The 18,080-nt window shown below is 36.1% G+C and overlaps 1 protein-coding gene across 1 annotated transcript in view; it reads left to right on the top strand.

Moving 5' to 3' along the window:
• Positions 1–13,951, top strand: part of LOC126363724 (uncharacterized) — a 115,136-nt gene extending 101,185 nt beyond the window's left edge. Inside the window, exon 6 of the mRNA XM_050007995.1 lies at positions 13,785–13,951. Coding sequence (XP_049863952.1) covers positions 13,785–13,844 — 60 coding nt within the window. The 3' untranslated portion in view covers positions 13,845–13,951. The remainder of the gene's footprint in view (positions 1–13,784) is intronic.
• The last annotated feature ends 4,129 nt before the right edge of the window (positions 13,952–18,080 follow it).

Here is an 18,080-nt window from a genome sequence, read left to right on the forward strand (position 1 = left end):
GTTTGACTTACATCTACAGGTCGATCTTCTGGTTCGTCAGTTACCAGACCTGAGAAAATTGACGCAAGAGTTAAAGTAAATGTAAATTCGTCTCTTAAATCACTAATAAATTCTTGGATTTCATGTTCACTGTGAGCTGCAGTGAAACCTTCATCAACATAAAGCATCAAGGACATTTTCTTATAGCCTTTCTGTGTCATGAAAAGACTTTTGTAGTTGCAGAGAGTAAAAAGAGTTTACATGTTGTTGATTGTATTGATGATGCCTACTATATGCAAAGAAATTTTACTAGACCTCTACATTGAAAATGTACCTTCAGACTTAACAATATTATGAAAAGGAAAGTTGCTACACACTATATATCAGAGATGCTTAGTCGCAAATAGGAACAACAAAAAGACTCTCACAATTAAAGCTTTCGGCCATTAAGGCCTTCATCAGCAATAGATGACAGACACACAGACAGAGACACACTCATGCAAATGCAACTCGCACACTCAACTGCAGTCTCAGACAACTAAAACTAGTGTGATTTCAGTTGCCTGAGACTGCAATCATATGTGTGTGTGTTTTGCCTGTTGTTGACAAAGGCCTTAATGGCTGAAAGCTTTAATTGAGAGAATATTTTGTTGTGCCTATCTGGTGAGTAGTAACTTTTCTTTTCATAATATTGTTACATTCCATCCTAGATGTTCCATTGTTTAGTTACCTTCAGACTTACTTTCTAAAGACTATTCAGAAACCGTAACATGCAAAGCATCTGTGTTGCAAACAATCTGACATTTTCAAAACTGCTTTACCTTTCTGAAACGCTTTTGTGATTTTGTTATTGGCTACAGCTTGACTGTTGGTTGATACATCAAAATGAATATTGTTGTCAGTTTAGAAACAGTGGTATATATGTTTGTAGTAATGCTGGAAGTAATGAAATGTTTACAACTCCTAACTCTGATGCAGAATTTTATCGTTTTAACTTGCAAGTTTCAGTGACTGATCAAAAATTTTGTTTGAAGAAACACTGTAACAATACCATTGCTGTAATAAATTTGCATAGACATTCGATTAATTGTGATGAAAGATTTAGGAATTATGACCTTTTAGTTGCATTAGAGGAAAGGATGTCAATCTGCAACAGTTAAATCATATTAATCAGTGGTCAAAAAGTTTACAGTTTGTATACAATTCTGCATTACCAGTAAGCTTGAAAGAAAAAGTGAACATAAAATGTAACAATAACATTATGTACAGTCATGGTTAGTGTGATGGTAAAATTATTTTTGAATTTGACTTTAAAAGGGAAAATGTTGCACTAATTCTATCAAATGAGGGCCATGAGATCTCCTGGCAAGATGATGAGTTGTACACAAGCAGAATTGATGTAATAATATTCTAAGACTAAGTGCCACTGGTGTTTATCTGACTGGCTGTTCACATAGAGGAGTGCTAATGAGTATCCATAGAAACTGCAATGCTGTTATGTCAGACAATTCCATTCAAATAGGCTTCATTCCTTCAGCAGTATGGGGATGTTTTTCAGGAGATAAAGTTGGTGTTGCAGTGAGAATTAATGGATCATTAAAGAAGGAAGGATATCACACAATACTGATCAACAATGCAGTTCCATCTGGCAAGGGCTTATTGATTGTAGGTTTGTTTTGTAGTAGGACAATGATCCCAAACATGTTTTTAAATTGTGCAGAGGGTGTGTCAATACAAAGGAGATGTGAGGCTGAGAAGAATATGATTTGAACAAGTCAGTCACCTGATTTGTATTGTACTGTACCTTTATTGATCCACTCAGTGATTCAGTGTACAGAATTGTACAATATGGTGTAGGACAAATCAAACAGACAATATGAGCATGTATACATACATAAAAGTTTTATCAGAGTGAACATCAGAGTCAAAGAATTGACGTGAGAACACACACACAAACACATAACATTGTTTCTTATAGTGAATATCACACTGAAGATATGTATGTATTCATAATAATATTAGAATAAGTTCAAATACAGCTCATAAACAAAGAGCAACAGTTCATTAATAGAGAATAGGTTAATCACATTCCAGAAAGTCTTGTATGTTGTAGGAGCAAATGCATTGTTAGGAATGCTCTTAGGGCTTTTTTTTAAAAAAAATTGTTGGTACTTGAATACTTTCTACTTCTTTGAAGAGATGGCTGTACAGTTTGATTCCCATATGTTTAACACTATTACTATACAATTTAGTGGAATGGGGAACTAGTCTTAATTTTCTTGACTTTGTCTCATCAAGGTGATGCTCCGTATTCCTGTGCACTCTATTGATGTCTTGTTTAATAAAACAGAGCAGTTAAAATGTATATTGACTAGGCAGAGCAGATTGTTTGATTTTTTTTAAAGAGTTGTTTACATGTTTCTTTTTGCTGTTTGTATAGTATTATTTTAGTTACTCTTTTTTGCACTATAAATAATTTCACTGATTCAGAACTACTAACGCAAAAGATAATCCTATAGACTAGTACTGAATTGAAAAGAGCATAATATATGCATTTCAGTGTTCTGACAGTTATCCCATCCTTCACTGAGTGCAGCATAAAAGAAATTTTACTTAGCCTGGAACTAATAATGTTGATTTGGTTTTTCCATATGAATATGTCAGTGATGTGAATCCCTAAGAATTTTGTCTCTTTGACAAATTCTACATTACTTCCACTTAGTATTACTGTTGGAACATTGGTAGTTCTAGTCTGAACGGTATGGAAGATTGGACATACTGTCTTTTTTGCACTGGGTATCAGTGTGTTCAATGCAAACGGTGAGTGCAGTTGGGCTGTATTTCTATTAACTGCTGACTGGAGAGATTTCTCTGTATTTCAGATAAGGCCGTTAATATAACCAGTAAAGAGAAATGCCTTACTAGTGGGTAGGGTAGAAGGAAGGTCATTTAAATAAAGCAGAAATAACAACGGACCTAAAATTGAGCGCAATGGCATGCCATGTTTTATGGCAGTTGTAAATGAGTGTCCCTCATTTAGAATTCATGATAGACTGACTTTATTTATACAAATGTACAGTCCTCAGTCTTTGACATAACTGCTGAGCCAGCCATGGGCAGTTCCACTTATGCTATAAGAATGTAACTTTTGTAAAAGTATGTTGTGATTTAACATGCCAAAAGTCTTTGTGAGATGCAGAAAGACACATGTATCTGGGCACATCTTGTCAACAACATGTAGAGTAGTATCAAAAAATTCATATATTGCATCAGCAGTGGTTTAATTTCTTGAAAACCATACCGAGCAGAAGAATGTTATTTTTTCTAATATATTATTTTAATTTGGTAGTCACTGCATAATCAAATATTTTGCTGAATACAGGCAGCACTGCAAATGGATGGTAGTTGCTGGGACTTCTTTAGATTTTTTTTATGTATGGGTATGACTTTTGCTATTTTAAGTTTTCTTGGGAATATTCCATCTGAAAATGAACCATAAGACAGTGACTTATTAGTAAGTTTACAGCATCTGTGGAGAAGGAACCAGAGATCATGTCTTCTCCGGCTGATGATTTTTTCTTTATTTTACTATGAATTGTTTTCCTATCTATGCTCTCAATGTTGGTGATGAAAAAGAATTGTGTTGCTAAATGTATTGAGGACTGACTGAGGAAAGCAATTACTTTTTATATGTTCTTTTAGTTTTTTTATAGTTTCAATAAAGTAGGAGTTAAATTCCTGAGGTACTTTCTCCTTTTAGTGATCAATATTACATTTGCTTTAAGTTTAACCTTACTAACACTATTCCTATTCCTACCTGTTTTTGCGTTAATTATTTGATACATGCACCACATTTCTAAATATTCTTTTGCATGAAGTGAAGTACTTGTTCACTTTTGCCAACGTTAGTCTTGTGAGAGATTATGAATCAGTTTTTCCTTCTCAACTCGCCCAATAACTCTCCCTTGACCCGCGGTTTTGGGTGACGTTTCTGAACTGTATCCCTTTCCCTAAACCTCTCCAGTCCTTTTCCTTCACCCCTCTGCCATCCCCTTCAGCTCTTCTGCCAGAGGGAGCCAATGACTCTGAAAGCTTATAAAAGTTAAACCCTTTTGTGTGTGTGTTCGCCACTTGGCGAGTAGGTTTTTTGTCTATCCATTTACATTATATATTAAAAACAAAGATTCCAAGACTTACCAAGCGGGAAAGCGCCGGTAGACAGGCACAATAAATAAAACACACAAACACACACACACAGAATTTCTAGCTTTCGCAACCGACGGTTGCTTCTTCAGGAAAGAGGGAAGGAGAGGGAAAGACGAATGGATGTGGGTTTTAAGGGAGAGGGTAAGGAGTCATTCCAATCCCGTAAATAAAATAGAAAGAAACTTCCACATGAGAAAAATATATTAAAAACAAAGATTGGTATGTCTTGGAATCTTTGTTTTTAATATATTTTTTCCATGTGGAAGTTTCTTTCTATTTTATTTACGGGATTGGAATGACTCCTTACCCTCTCCCTTCAAACCCACATCCTTTCGTCTTTCCCTCTCCTTCCCTCTTTCCTGAAGAAGCAACCGTCTGTTGCAAAAGCTAGAAATTCTGTGTGTGTGTTTGTGTGTTTTATTTATTGTGCCTGTCTACCGGCGCTTTCCCGCTTGGTAAGTCTTGGAATCTTTGTTTTTAATATATTTTTCCCATTGGAAGTTTCTTTCTATTTTATTTACATTTACATTATATTATCAATAAATGATTATTTTCATTGTTATAAACTATAATGTGTTGCACATAATGACAGAGAGAGAAGATATTTATTTTGTTGGTCTGTTTAATTTGTAAAATGTGTTTGTACATTGAAATAAAATATGTAGCGCTTATCATGGGTGATTGAAAACTTTTGGCCTGGAGTGTACGTTGTAACAAAAAATCATTTACAGTCTTGGTGTATGAAGGGAGGCAGCAGACCTGTTTTTAATGTTGTGTATTTCAGTTCTTTGCAAAAAAACCTAATCACATCCACATTACTCTCAAGTACATGAAATATATTTGTCTAACTCCATTTTTGGAAACTTCTTTCATCCATCTGCAGCTATGACTGCCAACTCACTCCCCATTTTATCTTATCCACTTCTACATCATCGAATTAGTGTTTTTTCATGCCTGCAGGGCCATATTTAGGGTGTGTGACTTCCCTGCACAATAATTTATATGACGTCCCCCCCCCCCCCCCCCCCCATTCCTAAACTTCAGCATTGCTTTTCATTTATGGACTACCAACACTAAAGCCGCTTTATCATTAACTTCACTTTTAAACTTTACTGAAGTATTTAAATGACATGTAACACAAAGCACATGTGCAAGTAGTGTATTCAACAATAATAAAACAGCTACTACAGTTCAGCTGCCCCTTTTACTGAAAATTTATCACAGAAACATCAAATTTGGAAAAAACATATAGTGAAAACACAAAAAAATTATTACAGTTTAATAAAGAATACCAACATTACTCCACTTAGAACGTGGAGTTTAGTGAGTCCCAAATACACAATACAATACCATTTAACTGATCTTTTCCAAAATATAGCAAACTTAGAGAAATGATTTTCTTCTCACTTTAGTATTTGTGAATTCAGTTATCATTCTCTGAAAATCCAGACTGACTCTCACTACTGATTCTATGGCTAGTACTCCAAGACTGACCAGTCATTTTTGATTTTCTTTCATCCATTTTAAAACAGAAAATGATCTTGCAGCTGAACAGTTTGTCACTGGAGTGCAGTTTTAAGCCTTAAGTGTTATGCATACATTTGGGTAGACATCACCAATCTTTTTTTGAAACCAACTTTCTACAGAGAACTGTAAGAGTACAACTTGTCCCATCTTTTTCTTTCATGGACAAGAGATAGTTTTTAAAATGTATACATTCTTCACTCGAGTTGTTCTTTGTGTCAGAATTGTAGCTGACTAAGTTTCTCTGCAGTATCATATTTTAACAGCTCCTAGTTCTATATAGTGCCTGTATAGGTTGTGAACATCCTGTTTGACAGAACCTTAATGCACTTGTACATGAGTCATTATACAGGTTGTACGAGTTTAATGACATGTATGAATATTTTTCAGCACTTCTCAAATAAATTATTGAATGCCTCAATCCTGATGCAATGAACAATAAATTATGCTAAAAGAATATTTGATGGCAACATTTTGCCACCCCAAAAATTTTGCTACTCTGTGCAGACTGTGCATGTTGCACCTGCCTGAATATGGCTCTGCATGCCTCTTTTCATCCATGTAAACCAGAAAACATTACATGAAATTAAGTCAGCTGAGTGATGCACATTAGCCGAGATGTCCTTAAGTCAGCTGAGCGATCCACATGAGCCAAGATATCCTACATTCTTCCGCCAGTCAGTCAGTATCCAGGGCAATATTTTGATAGACAAACTTCTCATTTGCAAATATTCTGTTAAAATTCTCTGAACTGAGTTCTAAGGCAGTCAAGTTAATTCTGGTTACATGTTCAATTCCCTATTGTCTGTTATCAAATTTTCACAGTATTTTATTTTGTTCATGCAGCTGATAGACATATAAAATGAGGTTTACTATCAATGGACATGCCGCCATTTTTAGAATGATAAAACCATTCATACACTTGAGATTGTCAGAGAGCATTGTCTTAGTGAGATATTTTCAACATCGCAACAAATGGTTCAAATGGCTCTGAGCACTATGTGACTTAACTGCTGAGGTAATCAGTCCCCTAAAACTTAGAACTACTTACACCTAACTAACCTAAGGACATCACACACATCCATGTCCGAGGCAGGATTCGAACCTGCGGCCGTAGCGGTCACACGGTTCCAGACTGTAGCGCCTAGAACCGCTCAGCCATCACAACAGACAATTTTTGCAGAATTCTCACCAAGCAGAATTCAAAAGCTCATAGTTGTGAATTACTCACTTAAAATTGCCATCTTAAAAAACAGAGAGAGAGTTTGAGCAGGTAAGTCACAGTATGCATGCTCAAGTTATAAAAATAAAAAAAGAACACCATCTAACACTCATCCTCAGTGTTTGGATCAAATAGTGGACTTCAACTTCTTACAGACCACATCATTGTAGCTTACACTAATTTTCGTTAACCTCTCCTCTGGATATTATTCCAAACTTGGTCTTTGTGTGCCTCAAAAAACACTGTGAGCATCACTTTTCCTGCAGCAAGTAGACCATTGAGTATAATTTTGGCTGGAGGTTCTGGGGATTTGCTATTCATTCTCTGACATTAGTTCTCTGCTTCAAAATCATGAGTCCATATTTCATTTCCAGTGATGATTGATTTCAGAAAAGACCTACCTTCATTAGCTTGATATAGCAGATAATATAATGTTACATATAGTGTTCCCTTAATGAGGAGTATATATGATCTATATTGATTGTAAATTAACTCTATTTTGAGTCTGTTAACAGCTACAAGTAACCTCAAAAACTTTCAGGAAACTTGTAATTTTTACCACAATTTTTTCAGTGCTTGCTTCAATTCTTAATGGGAATTAGTAATATTTTGGCTCAACAGATAAATAGAAAAACAGTAAGATTAGGTTGAAGTTATTTGTTCACAGCCCTGTAACACATTGCACCACTGTAAGTCCTGTTCTGGGACGTGGGGTGAGTTGATTGACATTTGTAAGCAGCTGGAAATTGCCCTGACTTCTGCCAAATGATTGTGCAGCTGGCTGCAAATTGCTGTGTTGGAAGAGCTCCCAAGAGCCATGTACCTGTGGTACCAGTACCAAAGGTACCTAAAGTACTATCATCTCCTGTGGATCCTGTCTCCCCTGCAGGAAGTACAGGATCTGTCATTACTCATCCACTTGCCTGCGAGTGGCATTTAAATTGTAGATCTAGACATCCTGTTCAGGATGGACAGATACCAAGGGAGGACTCAGGGCAACCAACCCCCTCATCAACGATTTTGATGTGCTGTCTTTCTGGGAAACTGAAGCCGAGCCAATAGGTCTCACTTTGTTTGTCTGGGGGAAACCCATTTTGTTTGGTGTGAAGGGGCGGCAAACACAGAAGGGTGGGGGTTATGAGTTATCAGCAGTTCAAATGTACCACGAATAATGGTATCCCTTAGGGAACTGGCAGCAAGAGATAGAAAAGCACACTATGTGCACTCAGTGTGTATGCTTGGGGACCTCATTCAATGTCTTGAAGAGGCTACTGTGCAGCCATTGAGGGAACAGGATACAACAGACTATAGATTGTGGTTTGAACAAGTGATTCCCATCAGCTAGGGTCTGAGGCCATTCTGGAATCATTCCAGCAAATGGCAGAGAACTTTGAGAAAACTAGCATTATGGATGCAATGTCAATGAAGCTAACAATTTGCAGCATTGTCCCCAGAAATGGCCATGACCACTTGTTCTCATTTGAATGGAAAGAGAGAACCCGAGACTTTGAAGGTAATGTGACAAGCTACCTTCAAAGTCTCTGGTTCTGTCCTTCCTGATTTAAACCATAGGATTGAAAACTGTAGGATCCCCATCAATGGGTCTTCTGTGCACTACACACCAAAGGATGCTACCCAGGTAGCTAACTGTGTGTGGGGTGCACACAAAGGTTTTTTATTAGATTAGGTGACTCTCCATCCAGTCCAGATCATGATAGGTGTAGGAAACCAAGAAGTATCAGTGTAAGCTCAAAAGAAATGCCTACCACTGGTGATATTGTTAAAGTCCTAATGGTAAACTGCCAAAGGATTTGCAACAAATTGCCAGAGTTTGAAGCACTCATAAAAAGCAATGAAGCTCATATAATACTAGTTACAGATAGCTGGTTGAAACCTCAAATTGATAGCAGTGACAGTTTTGAGGAAAATTTAAGCGAATATCTAAATGATACATAAATGACAAATGGAGGAGGTGTATTTGTCACAGTAGACAAGAAACTCAGAATTCACCAAGGTAGAAACTGAAGCTGAATGTGAAATTGTATCAGGGGTGGACATACGAGGGTCACTCCATAAGAAATGCACACTATTTTTGTAAAAATACAGTTTTCATTCTGCATGTGTCATAGTTTTACAGTGTGTAGGGACGTCCTTCCCATTTGTTTTCAAACTTAGTTCAACCTATTCCCATGAGTGGCGCCATCACAGCATGTCTTCAAGATGGCTGCTACACTTGACGTTTGTCAGGAGCAACGTGCAGTCATAGAATTCCTGTGCTGAGAAAACGAGACAGTGGGAAACATCCACTAGAGGTTGAAAAAGATGCATGGAGCTGCTGCTGTCGATCATGGTACAGTTTGTCAGTGGGTATGTGATGAAAGTGGGTACGGCAATATTGAGGATTGTCCTCGCAGAGGCAGGCCTCGTACTGCACACACTCTGGACAATGTGCAGAGAGTAACGAATTGGTGACTACTAACAGATGCATCACAGTGAACTAATTGTCACACTATGTTGGGATAGGGGAAGGAAGTGTTTGCAGAATACTGAAAGTGTTGGCGTTAAAAAAGGTTTGTGCCAGGTGGGTTCCCAGGGTATTGGCAGTGACTCACAAAGAAACAAGAAAAATGGTATGCAGAAAACTTTTGAAACAGTACGAGAATGGTGGACATGAATTTTATGAAAGAATTGTGACAGGTGATGAAACATGGCTCCATCATTTTTCACCAGAGACGAAGATGCAATCTATGGAGTAGCATCATGCAAATTTACCCAAGAAAAAAAATTCAAAACCACACCTTCTGTTGGAAAAGTTATGGCTACGGTGTTTTTCAGTTCCAAAGGACTCTTGCTTGTGGACATCATGCCAAGAGGAATCGCCATAAATTCTGATGCATATGTGACGACACTGAAGAAACTTCAAGCTCGACTGAGTCGTGTTTGACCACATCAGCAAAAGCAGGATGTTTTGCTGTTGCACAACAATGCACTTCCACATGTCAGTCAAAAAACCATGGAAGCTATCACAAAACTGGAATGGACAACACTGAAACACCCGCCTTACAGTCCTGACCTGGCTCCATGTGATTGTCATCTCTTTGGGAAACTGAAAGACTCTCTTTGTGGAACAAGGTTTTAATTTGATGACTCCCTTGTGTGCACTGCCAAACAGTGGCTTCAACAGGTAGGTCCAGAATTGTACCGTGCAGGTATACAGGTGCTGGTTCCAAGATGGAGTAAGGCAGCTGAGAAGGATGGAAATTATGTGGAGAAATAAAATATTGTTCCTAAAGGATGTATCTACACACTGTAAGACTTTCAAACATGTAGAATAAAAGATGGATTGTTTAGAAAATAGTGTGCTTTTCTTTTGGAGTGACCCTCATAAAATGATAATTGAATCCTTCTGTCACCCACCAAACTCACCTCTGTTGTAACCGAAAACTTTAGAGAAACCCTTGGTTCACTTGTACGTAAGTTGCCTAATCATACTGTCATCATTGGTGGAGACAGTAATCATCCAACAATTAATATTAATTGGGAAAATTACAGTTTTGTTAGCTGCAGGTGTGATAAGACTGTGAAGCATTACTAAATGCCTTCTTTGAAGCTACCTAGAAGACATAGTTCAGAACCCCACACACAATGAAAGTATATTGTATTTAATGGCAATAAATAGACAGACCTCTTGGAGGATGTCCACATCAAAAATGGTATCAGTGAACATGATGCAGTGCTGGCAATAACTATTAACAAAGTACAAAGGACAACTAACACAAGCAGAAAGGTGTGCGTTATGTATGTTCAGTAAAACTAGATAAAAATTCAGTAGTGACTTATCCCAATGGGGAACTTGAAACTTAAAGTATGGGACAGGAGCATGTAGAGGAACCATGGCTCAAGTTTAAAAGAACAATTGACCACTCACTGAATAGGTATTTATCCAGCAGAGTAATTCGTAATGGGAGGGACCATCCTTGGTATACAGTCACTGTAAAGAAACTCCTAAAGGAACAGAGACTACTCCATAACAGGTGTAAAACAAAGCATAAGTCTATAGATAGATAGGTGCTGAATGAAACATATTTGGCTGTCAAGAGAGCAATGCATGTAGCCCGAATGATATAGGAACAGAAACTGAAAGTAGCATAGCAAAAGCTGAATTGCTTAACCCTGTTTTCCAATGTTCCTTTGCAAAGAAAACCCCAATTTAATTCTCTTACCACTGAAAAGTGAGAGAAGTAAGTGTTAGTGTCAATGGTGTTGAGAAACAGCTGAAATTGTTAAAATTGAACAAAGTTCCAGAGCCTGATTGAATTCCTTTCAAACTCTATACTGCAGTTTTGGCTGAATTAGTTCCTCTTCTAACCATAATCTGACATACATCCTTCAAAAAACCATGCCCAGTAGTTGGAAGCAAGCACAGATCACACTCATCTACAAGAACAATAGTAGAAGTGATCCACAAAACTACCATCCAGTATCCTTGGCATCAATTTCTTGTCGAAGCTTAGAACATATTGTGAGCTCAAAGATAATGAGGTATCATGAATAGAATGACCTCTTCCATGCCAACCATCTTGGGTTCCAAAAAAATTGCTCATGTGAAACCCAATTCACACCTTCTCACATGACATAGAGCTTTGGATCAAGGCTATCAGGTAGATGTGGTATTTCTTGATTTCCAAAAACCATTTGAGCTCAGTATCATACCTACACTTATTGTCAAAAGTTTGGTCACATGAGATCTCATGTGAAATTTGTGACTGGACTGAAGACGTTTTGGTAAGGATGACACGCCAGGTTATCTTGGATGGAGAGTCATTGTCAGATGTAGAAGTAACTTCAGGTGTGCCCCAGGGAAGTGCGTTGCAAGCTTTGCATTTCATGTTGTATATTACTGACCATTTGGACAATATTAACCATAACCTCAGACTTTTTGGAGTTCATGCAATTATCTGTAATGAAGAACTAGTGAAAGAAGCTGCGTAAATATTCAGTCAGACCTTGATAAGCTTTCAAAGTGGTGCAAAGTTTGGGAGCTTTGTTTATACGTTCAGAAATGTAAACTTCTGCACTTCTTAAAACAAAAAAGCATATTATCATATGACTATAATATCAGTGACTAGTTGTAATCAGCCAACTCTTACAAATACCCAAGTGTAACACTTCATAGGGATATGAAATGGAATGATCACATAGGCACAAGCATGGGTAGAGCAGGAAGTGAACTTCAGTTTATTGGTAGAATACTGGGGAAGTTCAGTTGGTCTACAAAGATCAAATGGTCACAGATTTTTTTTGACCCATGGGAGAGTATTGCAGAAATGCTGAAGAAATTGAACTGGCAGACTCTTGAAGACAGATATAAACTGTCCTGAAAATTCTACTAACAAAGTTTCAAGAACCCACTTTATATGATGACTCTGGGAAACTCTACAACTACCTTTGTACCACTCACATGTGGACTGTGAGGACAAGATTAGAATAATTATAGCATGCATAGAGACATTCAAACAATCATTGTTTCTTACACAACATACATGAATGAAAAGGGGAGGAATCTTAGAATCTTAATACCTGGTACAATGCGAAATGTCCTCTTCCATGTACTTCATGTTGATTTTCAGAGTATTTCTGTGGATGCTCAGTGAGCTGTCCATGTAGCACATGCATTATAAAAGTTGAATCATGACCAATGAGCATACGGCTTGCTACATCATTTGTCACTTGCAGATCATTCAGAGCCATTGTGTGGACTTGCAGCATTCAGAATCAAGATATGAACTTGTTCAGTGTTTATGTGATAAGCTGAATCCTGCTATGAGGATAAGAAGTATAGATGTAATTGTATTTGTGGAAAATTAGTTCAATGAAGAACATTGAAGTAAAAGTGGTCATGTTTCAAGGGACAACCACAGGATAAGAGATATCATGACCAGTCATTTTAGGGAAATATGTTGATACTGCAAAGGTAATTGGCCATTAACTTTCCAAAACATGCTGTCCAGTGACAGTGAATGTAGTTTTTTTCACATGTAAACTGGCTGGTGTATATATCATTCTATTCAAAAACAGAAGCCTTTAAAGACTCACAGAAATTTTATTTAAGTACCCAATAAAGACAACTCATACCTTCAAAAAAATTATCACAGGAGATGAGTTTTGCAGTTGTAGCAATCTTGGTCTTATTGTCATGAATTGTAAATGTAGCTTCATGATCTCCATCTTCTTCAAAGGTTTATTACATTCTTAATGAAATCAATTTTTCTAATTAACTGTTACCTTGTGAATCCATTTAATTTAAACAATTAATTGTTGATTTGGTATTTCATTAAATTTTTACTTATTATTATACATAATTAATAATTATCATAGTATTCCTAAATAAAGCTAAACTTCTTCTATCAATGTATGTATGTAATTATGCACCTAATGTTTATGCCATATTTTACTGTGCCTATTTAACTGAAGTACTGATATTTAATAGTTTTAGTAAAATCAAAGAATGTGATTCACTAGCTTTTATTTGATCTGTATGTACATCTGTGATTTTGTAATCTAATTAAGCAGAATAAAGTTTATGTTTAAAGATGTGTTGATATGAATGATAAGATTTTGTACATGATATAAATATATAATATTTTATACTGTTTTGTACTTTGACAAGTACAATATCATGAATGTGATAATATTGGTGCTACATAAATAAATAAATAAATGGATCTAATGACAGGTTTAAAGCACTATCGTAGTAGAAGACTTGAAATATAATAAATATCACAGTGGTACCACTGATCACTTTCTGATGGCCTACAAAACTTTATTAATATAGTAAATTTATCTTTTACAGCAATCTAGGTCTACAGCTGTCAAGAGAAGCAAAACGTCATCATCATTGTTTAATGAGTAAGTGAAATTGAAATTAATGCAAATGGTTGTATAGCACTGTAGTTTCACTTGCCAGATTATATAAACCAATTTGATTGTGGCTTCAGAGTAAAAATAAATAATGTTTCGTTGGGATTACAGTTGAATTGATGTTTAGAATGGGGAATTATTTTCCACTATTGGGCACTTTTGATAAAAATGCAATTTTCAGTTGCTGCAACAAAAATGTGTTTTGAATCAATACCTGACAACTGTGTTTATATCAGTACTGTATAGGTAAAATGATGTTAACAAATAGATAACAACAATTATACAGCGTGCTTAGTATCTGTCAAGAAATAATACTCCACATTTATGCTCACCAACATTTGCATATACAATGGATGACTAATATGACTGTAAAGTAAAATGCATAGCTATTACAATACAAGTCAAAATAAGATATTAAATGATGGGAAAAAATGTTCCAATCAACCATTAGGTTTTTGCATATATTTCAGTAGTCAGCATTCCACAGCTGCATGTTTGTGCTGCAGGAGGTCAGTATTTCTAAATTTTGTGAAAGGACAATCCACTTTTATTGATCAGCTGGTAATTGTGTGGTTGGCTTTAAAATATTATTCAAATACTTTCAATGTACCGTGATGTGGTTTGTGGCACAGGATTGTATTATTGGCCACTCCTCTCCTTCATTTCAAACTAAGTATATTTCAATTCCCATAATATCCCAAAATGTCTATTTTTTTATCTACATTGGACATAAAATCATAGAATTTACTGTTTTAAATTTAAATGAGACTATCTTCCCATTTCTATCTGATATTCCTTACTCATGTCAACATTCTCTGAAGAGGTCACTTTAGTTAAATTTTTAACCTTCTCGTCTTTATACTGTTGTGTCTATGGCCAGTCCCAGTAGTAAACTGCCCTTTAAAAAGTTAGTACAAATGATTTTATTATTTCAGATTAAATTTCACATAAATATGTTACCCAATTTATACTATCAGCTAAGGGAAATAAGTCATTTGTTAATAAACCAACTTTGAAATTTCGTGATACGAACTGTGCAGCCATGTTGCACGACATATTCTTGAAAATTTATTTCTTCCCTATTTCTGAAAAGCCATGATGTTTATTCATTATGATTACTTAAAATGATAGCTCTACTTGAGAGCTATCCAAAACACCAATAACAATATTTTATTCAAAGTAATTTGTTTATAATTAACTAAAACATCATTTAAATTTTTGTACAGTAAAAGTCATTGAAATTGTATATGAAATCAATTAACTCTTCCAAATTGCATATCAGAACATGTAGGGCAACATGTGGTCCATGTTTTGATGTAAGTAACTGAGATTAGCTAACGACTTTTAATTGTTATTTTGTGAATCTTACATATAACAATATATTAAGCTGCTTAGTTTTATAGAAAAGGAAGTGAATTGTTGTTTGTGTGAGACTCTTTCAGAAGCTGTCAGGCAATATAATGTATCAACCATCAATCTATATACTAATTGGGCAAAATACAAAACAAGAAAAGTGATATACTCTATGTTTTATTTTAAAATTAGTACATCAGCAATGTCGAACTCTGGGACTTTCTGAAGCAATAACCCCCAAGGACATCAAAGTTAAGTATCTCATCATATGGAGCAGCTTAGTTATTATGTGAACTTTTATTAACTGTGATTAATATTTTCTAGTTTTCATTCACCTTCATACTTGTGAATAGTGGAGCCCTGAACGATTAAGCTACTCCATTGGTATGATCAATTATTCACTATTACCACCATCCTTCTATAAATAGAACTCTAAAAACTGTACATTTTATTCTCACTCAGTATCAGCGGTAGTTAAAATTTTCCCCTCCTCTCATACATTAAGGGTGGCATTTTAATATGGTGTCTGAGTTGGGACACCTCTAGGTCTGTGTACTAATGCTTGTGCTACATTTCAGAGTCTAATTGTGATGTGTGACAATTGATTATTGGACAATAGGTGGGATGAGACAGAAATAGTGGTGTGGCAAGTCCTAGTTGAATCACATTTTAGATGAGAGTGGAATTTTTAAATTTTAAATTAGTACTTTCTGTCAGACTATCATTTTTTCCAACTTTCTTTTGTTGTGTGACTGTTGATAGACAGGATTATTGTGAATTTGTATGGACAATAATCTGATTTGGTAGGTTTGCCTTTGGGTTTTGTATCCAATATTGTCTTCAAATATGGCAAGCACAGAAAATTTTGATACAACTGGAGTGGTTTCATATACTTGTTCTCAGTCACCAACACCAAACCTGCAAAAGTCATCCAAGGCATCTCATTTCTTAGGATTTTCTCCAAGTGAACAGGCCCCAGATTTATTAGAGAGATTATCCCAACTCTTTGATTACAAACTTACATGACAGAATAATGTTTTAAAGAATGAACTAACAAGTCAAAGCAGTGACCTGAAAAAAAAAAATATTGTTAATCTGAATGACACTATTAAGACAATGAAGAGAAAAATTCAGGCAATGCAGGAACAAGTAGCAAATTCTCTTTCAAAATGTAGTCAATTACATGAGTCAACTGTACTTGAAATTCAAACAGTAAATGATAAGGTTGATCATGTACAGTTGTGTGTGGAGAATGTTGAAGATATTATTCATACTGAGTTAGGCAGAAGGAACTCTGAATTCAAGATCATGCATGAATATATAGAGCAGGAAACTGAACTCATTGAACAGAAATTAAAACTAAACAATGATCAAATTCATAACCATACTACCAGTGTGCTGGCCTAAGCTGTCACCAGCACACCAGGTGACAAAGAGGTTCTGAGAAGATTGATAGTAGGTGCAAGTTACACACCTATCAGGAGACAGGCCGAAAACAGACTTGCAGGAAATGCACCACCAACACCGTATTTAGATCGCCACTGTGGACCGGATGGCCCAGTCAGTTACAACCCAGTTAGAGTCAGTCATCCATTGAGTCACCAAGTTGAGTCTTTAGTCGTATCCCAGTCACAGAGAGTGTCCATAGCTGGACTTGTACTTCACCAGCAGTGAGCCTAACATGGACTATTATGGAAGTGTTTGTACCACAATCCTGGACTACCTTGGGTTAAGTAATTTTCTATTGTTATGAATAAAGAACCCAGTTAATATATGCATGCAGTTTGTGTTATAGAAAGAGTATGCTGGCCACAAACCAATATCCTCTCCTTACTTCCCAGAGTACAGATCTGCAGTCACAAAGAAAATTTACAACAGGTTAGCATCCGACTCAGTGATGTTGAAACAAATGTGTCCTATGTGCAAATCAGCGGAAATTTTGTGCAATTTTATAACAAGTCAGCTCTTAAATACTTCCCTGTGAATTTCAAAATACACCCAGTTGACTTCCTGTGGTCATGTAAAAGTAGTTTTCTTCCAGGCTTATCTGATTCTGTGAAAATTAAACTAGCTAAATGTTTCCTTGATGGTGAAATGTTGTCATGGTCTTATCAAAGTGTAAAACCAAACATAACATATGATAAATTCAAACAGATGTTCTTGAATAAATTCTCAGCATTTTTGAGTGGTAGTAGGTAAAGCCCAGGTAGTCTTTTGATGCAAGGATTTTGTCAGAAACTGTTATGTAAGCTTGCTCAATTGGACAAACATTTTGATGATCTTGTTCTTATTTACACCTTGAAAAGACATCCACTATTGACAGCTCATTGGGGCCTTGTTTGCAGTCCTGATGATTCATTAGAGAATTTTTTTAAACATGTTGATAAACTCAACAAAACTTTATAGGAAGAGGACAGGGTTAATAACTCACATTATAACAGAAACATCAATTATAAGGGGGGTCACCTCAACACAACGAGCAAAATAGACAGAGTGGTAATAGTAGGAACCATAATATTTATAATAAAAGTAATAACAATACCAAGAATGGTAATGGCGATAGAACAGGAACCATAGTAACAATGCCCCAAGAAAAATTGAATACCTTCATCTGGTGCCTGTTGGATGAAGGAGGTAAATAAATTTCATGACCAGGCAACAACAAATTCAGATCAAGAGGAGTGTGAGGCTGAGAATGTATGTGACTATCCTGTTAAAGCACTTTTGCACTTTTGGTGCACTTACTATCACACTAGTATCATCTGCAAATATTATTGCTTTGGCTGCATCAACTGAGACGGAAAATCATTTATATAGACACAAAACAATATGGGCCCTAGGATGCTGTCTTGTGGTACTCCTATTTCTACATTTT

This window comes from Schistocerca gregaria, chromosome 1, assembly GCF_023897955.1.
Source record: "Schistocerca gregaria isolate iqSchGreg1 chromosome 1, iqSchGreg1.2, whole genome shotgun sequence".
NCBI classification, from domain to species: Eukaryota; Metazoa; Arthropoda; class Insecta; order Orthoptera; family Acrididae; genus Schistocerca; species Schistocerca gregaria.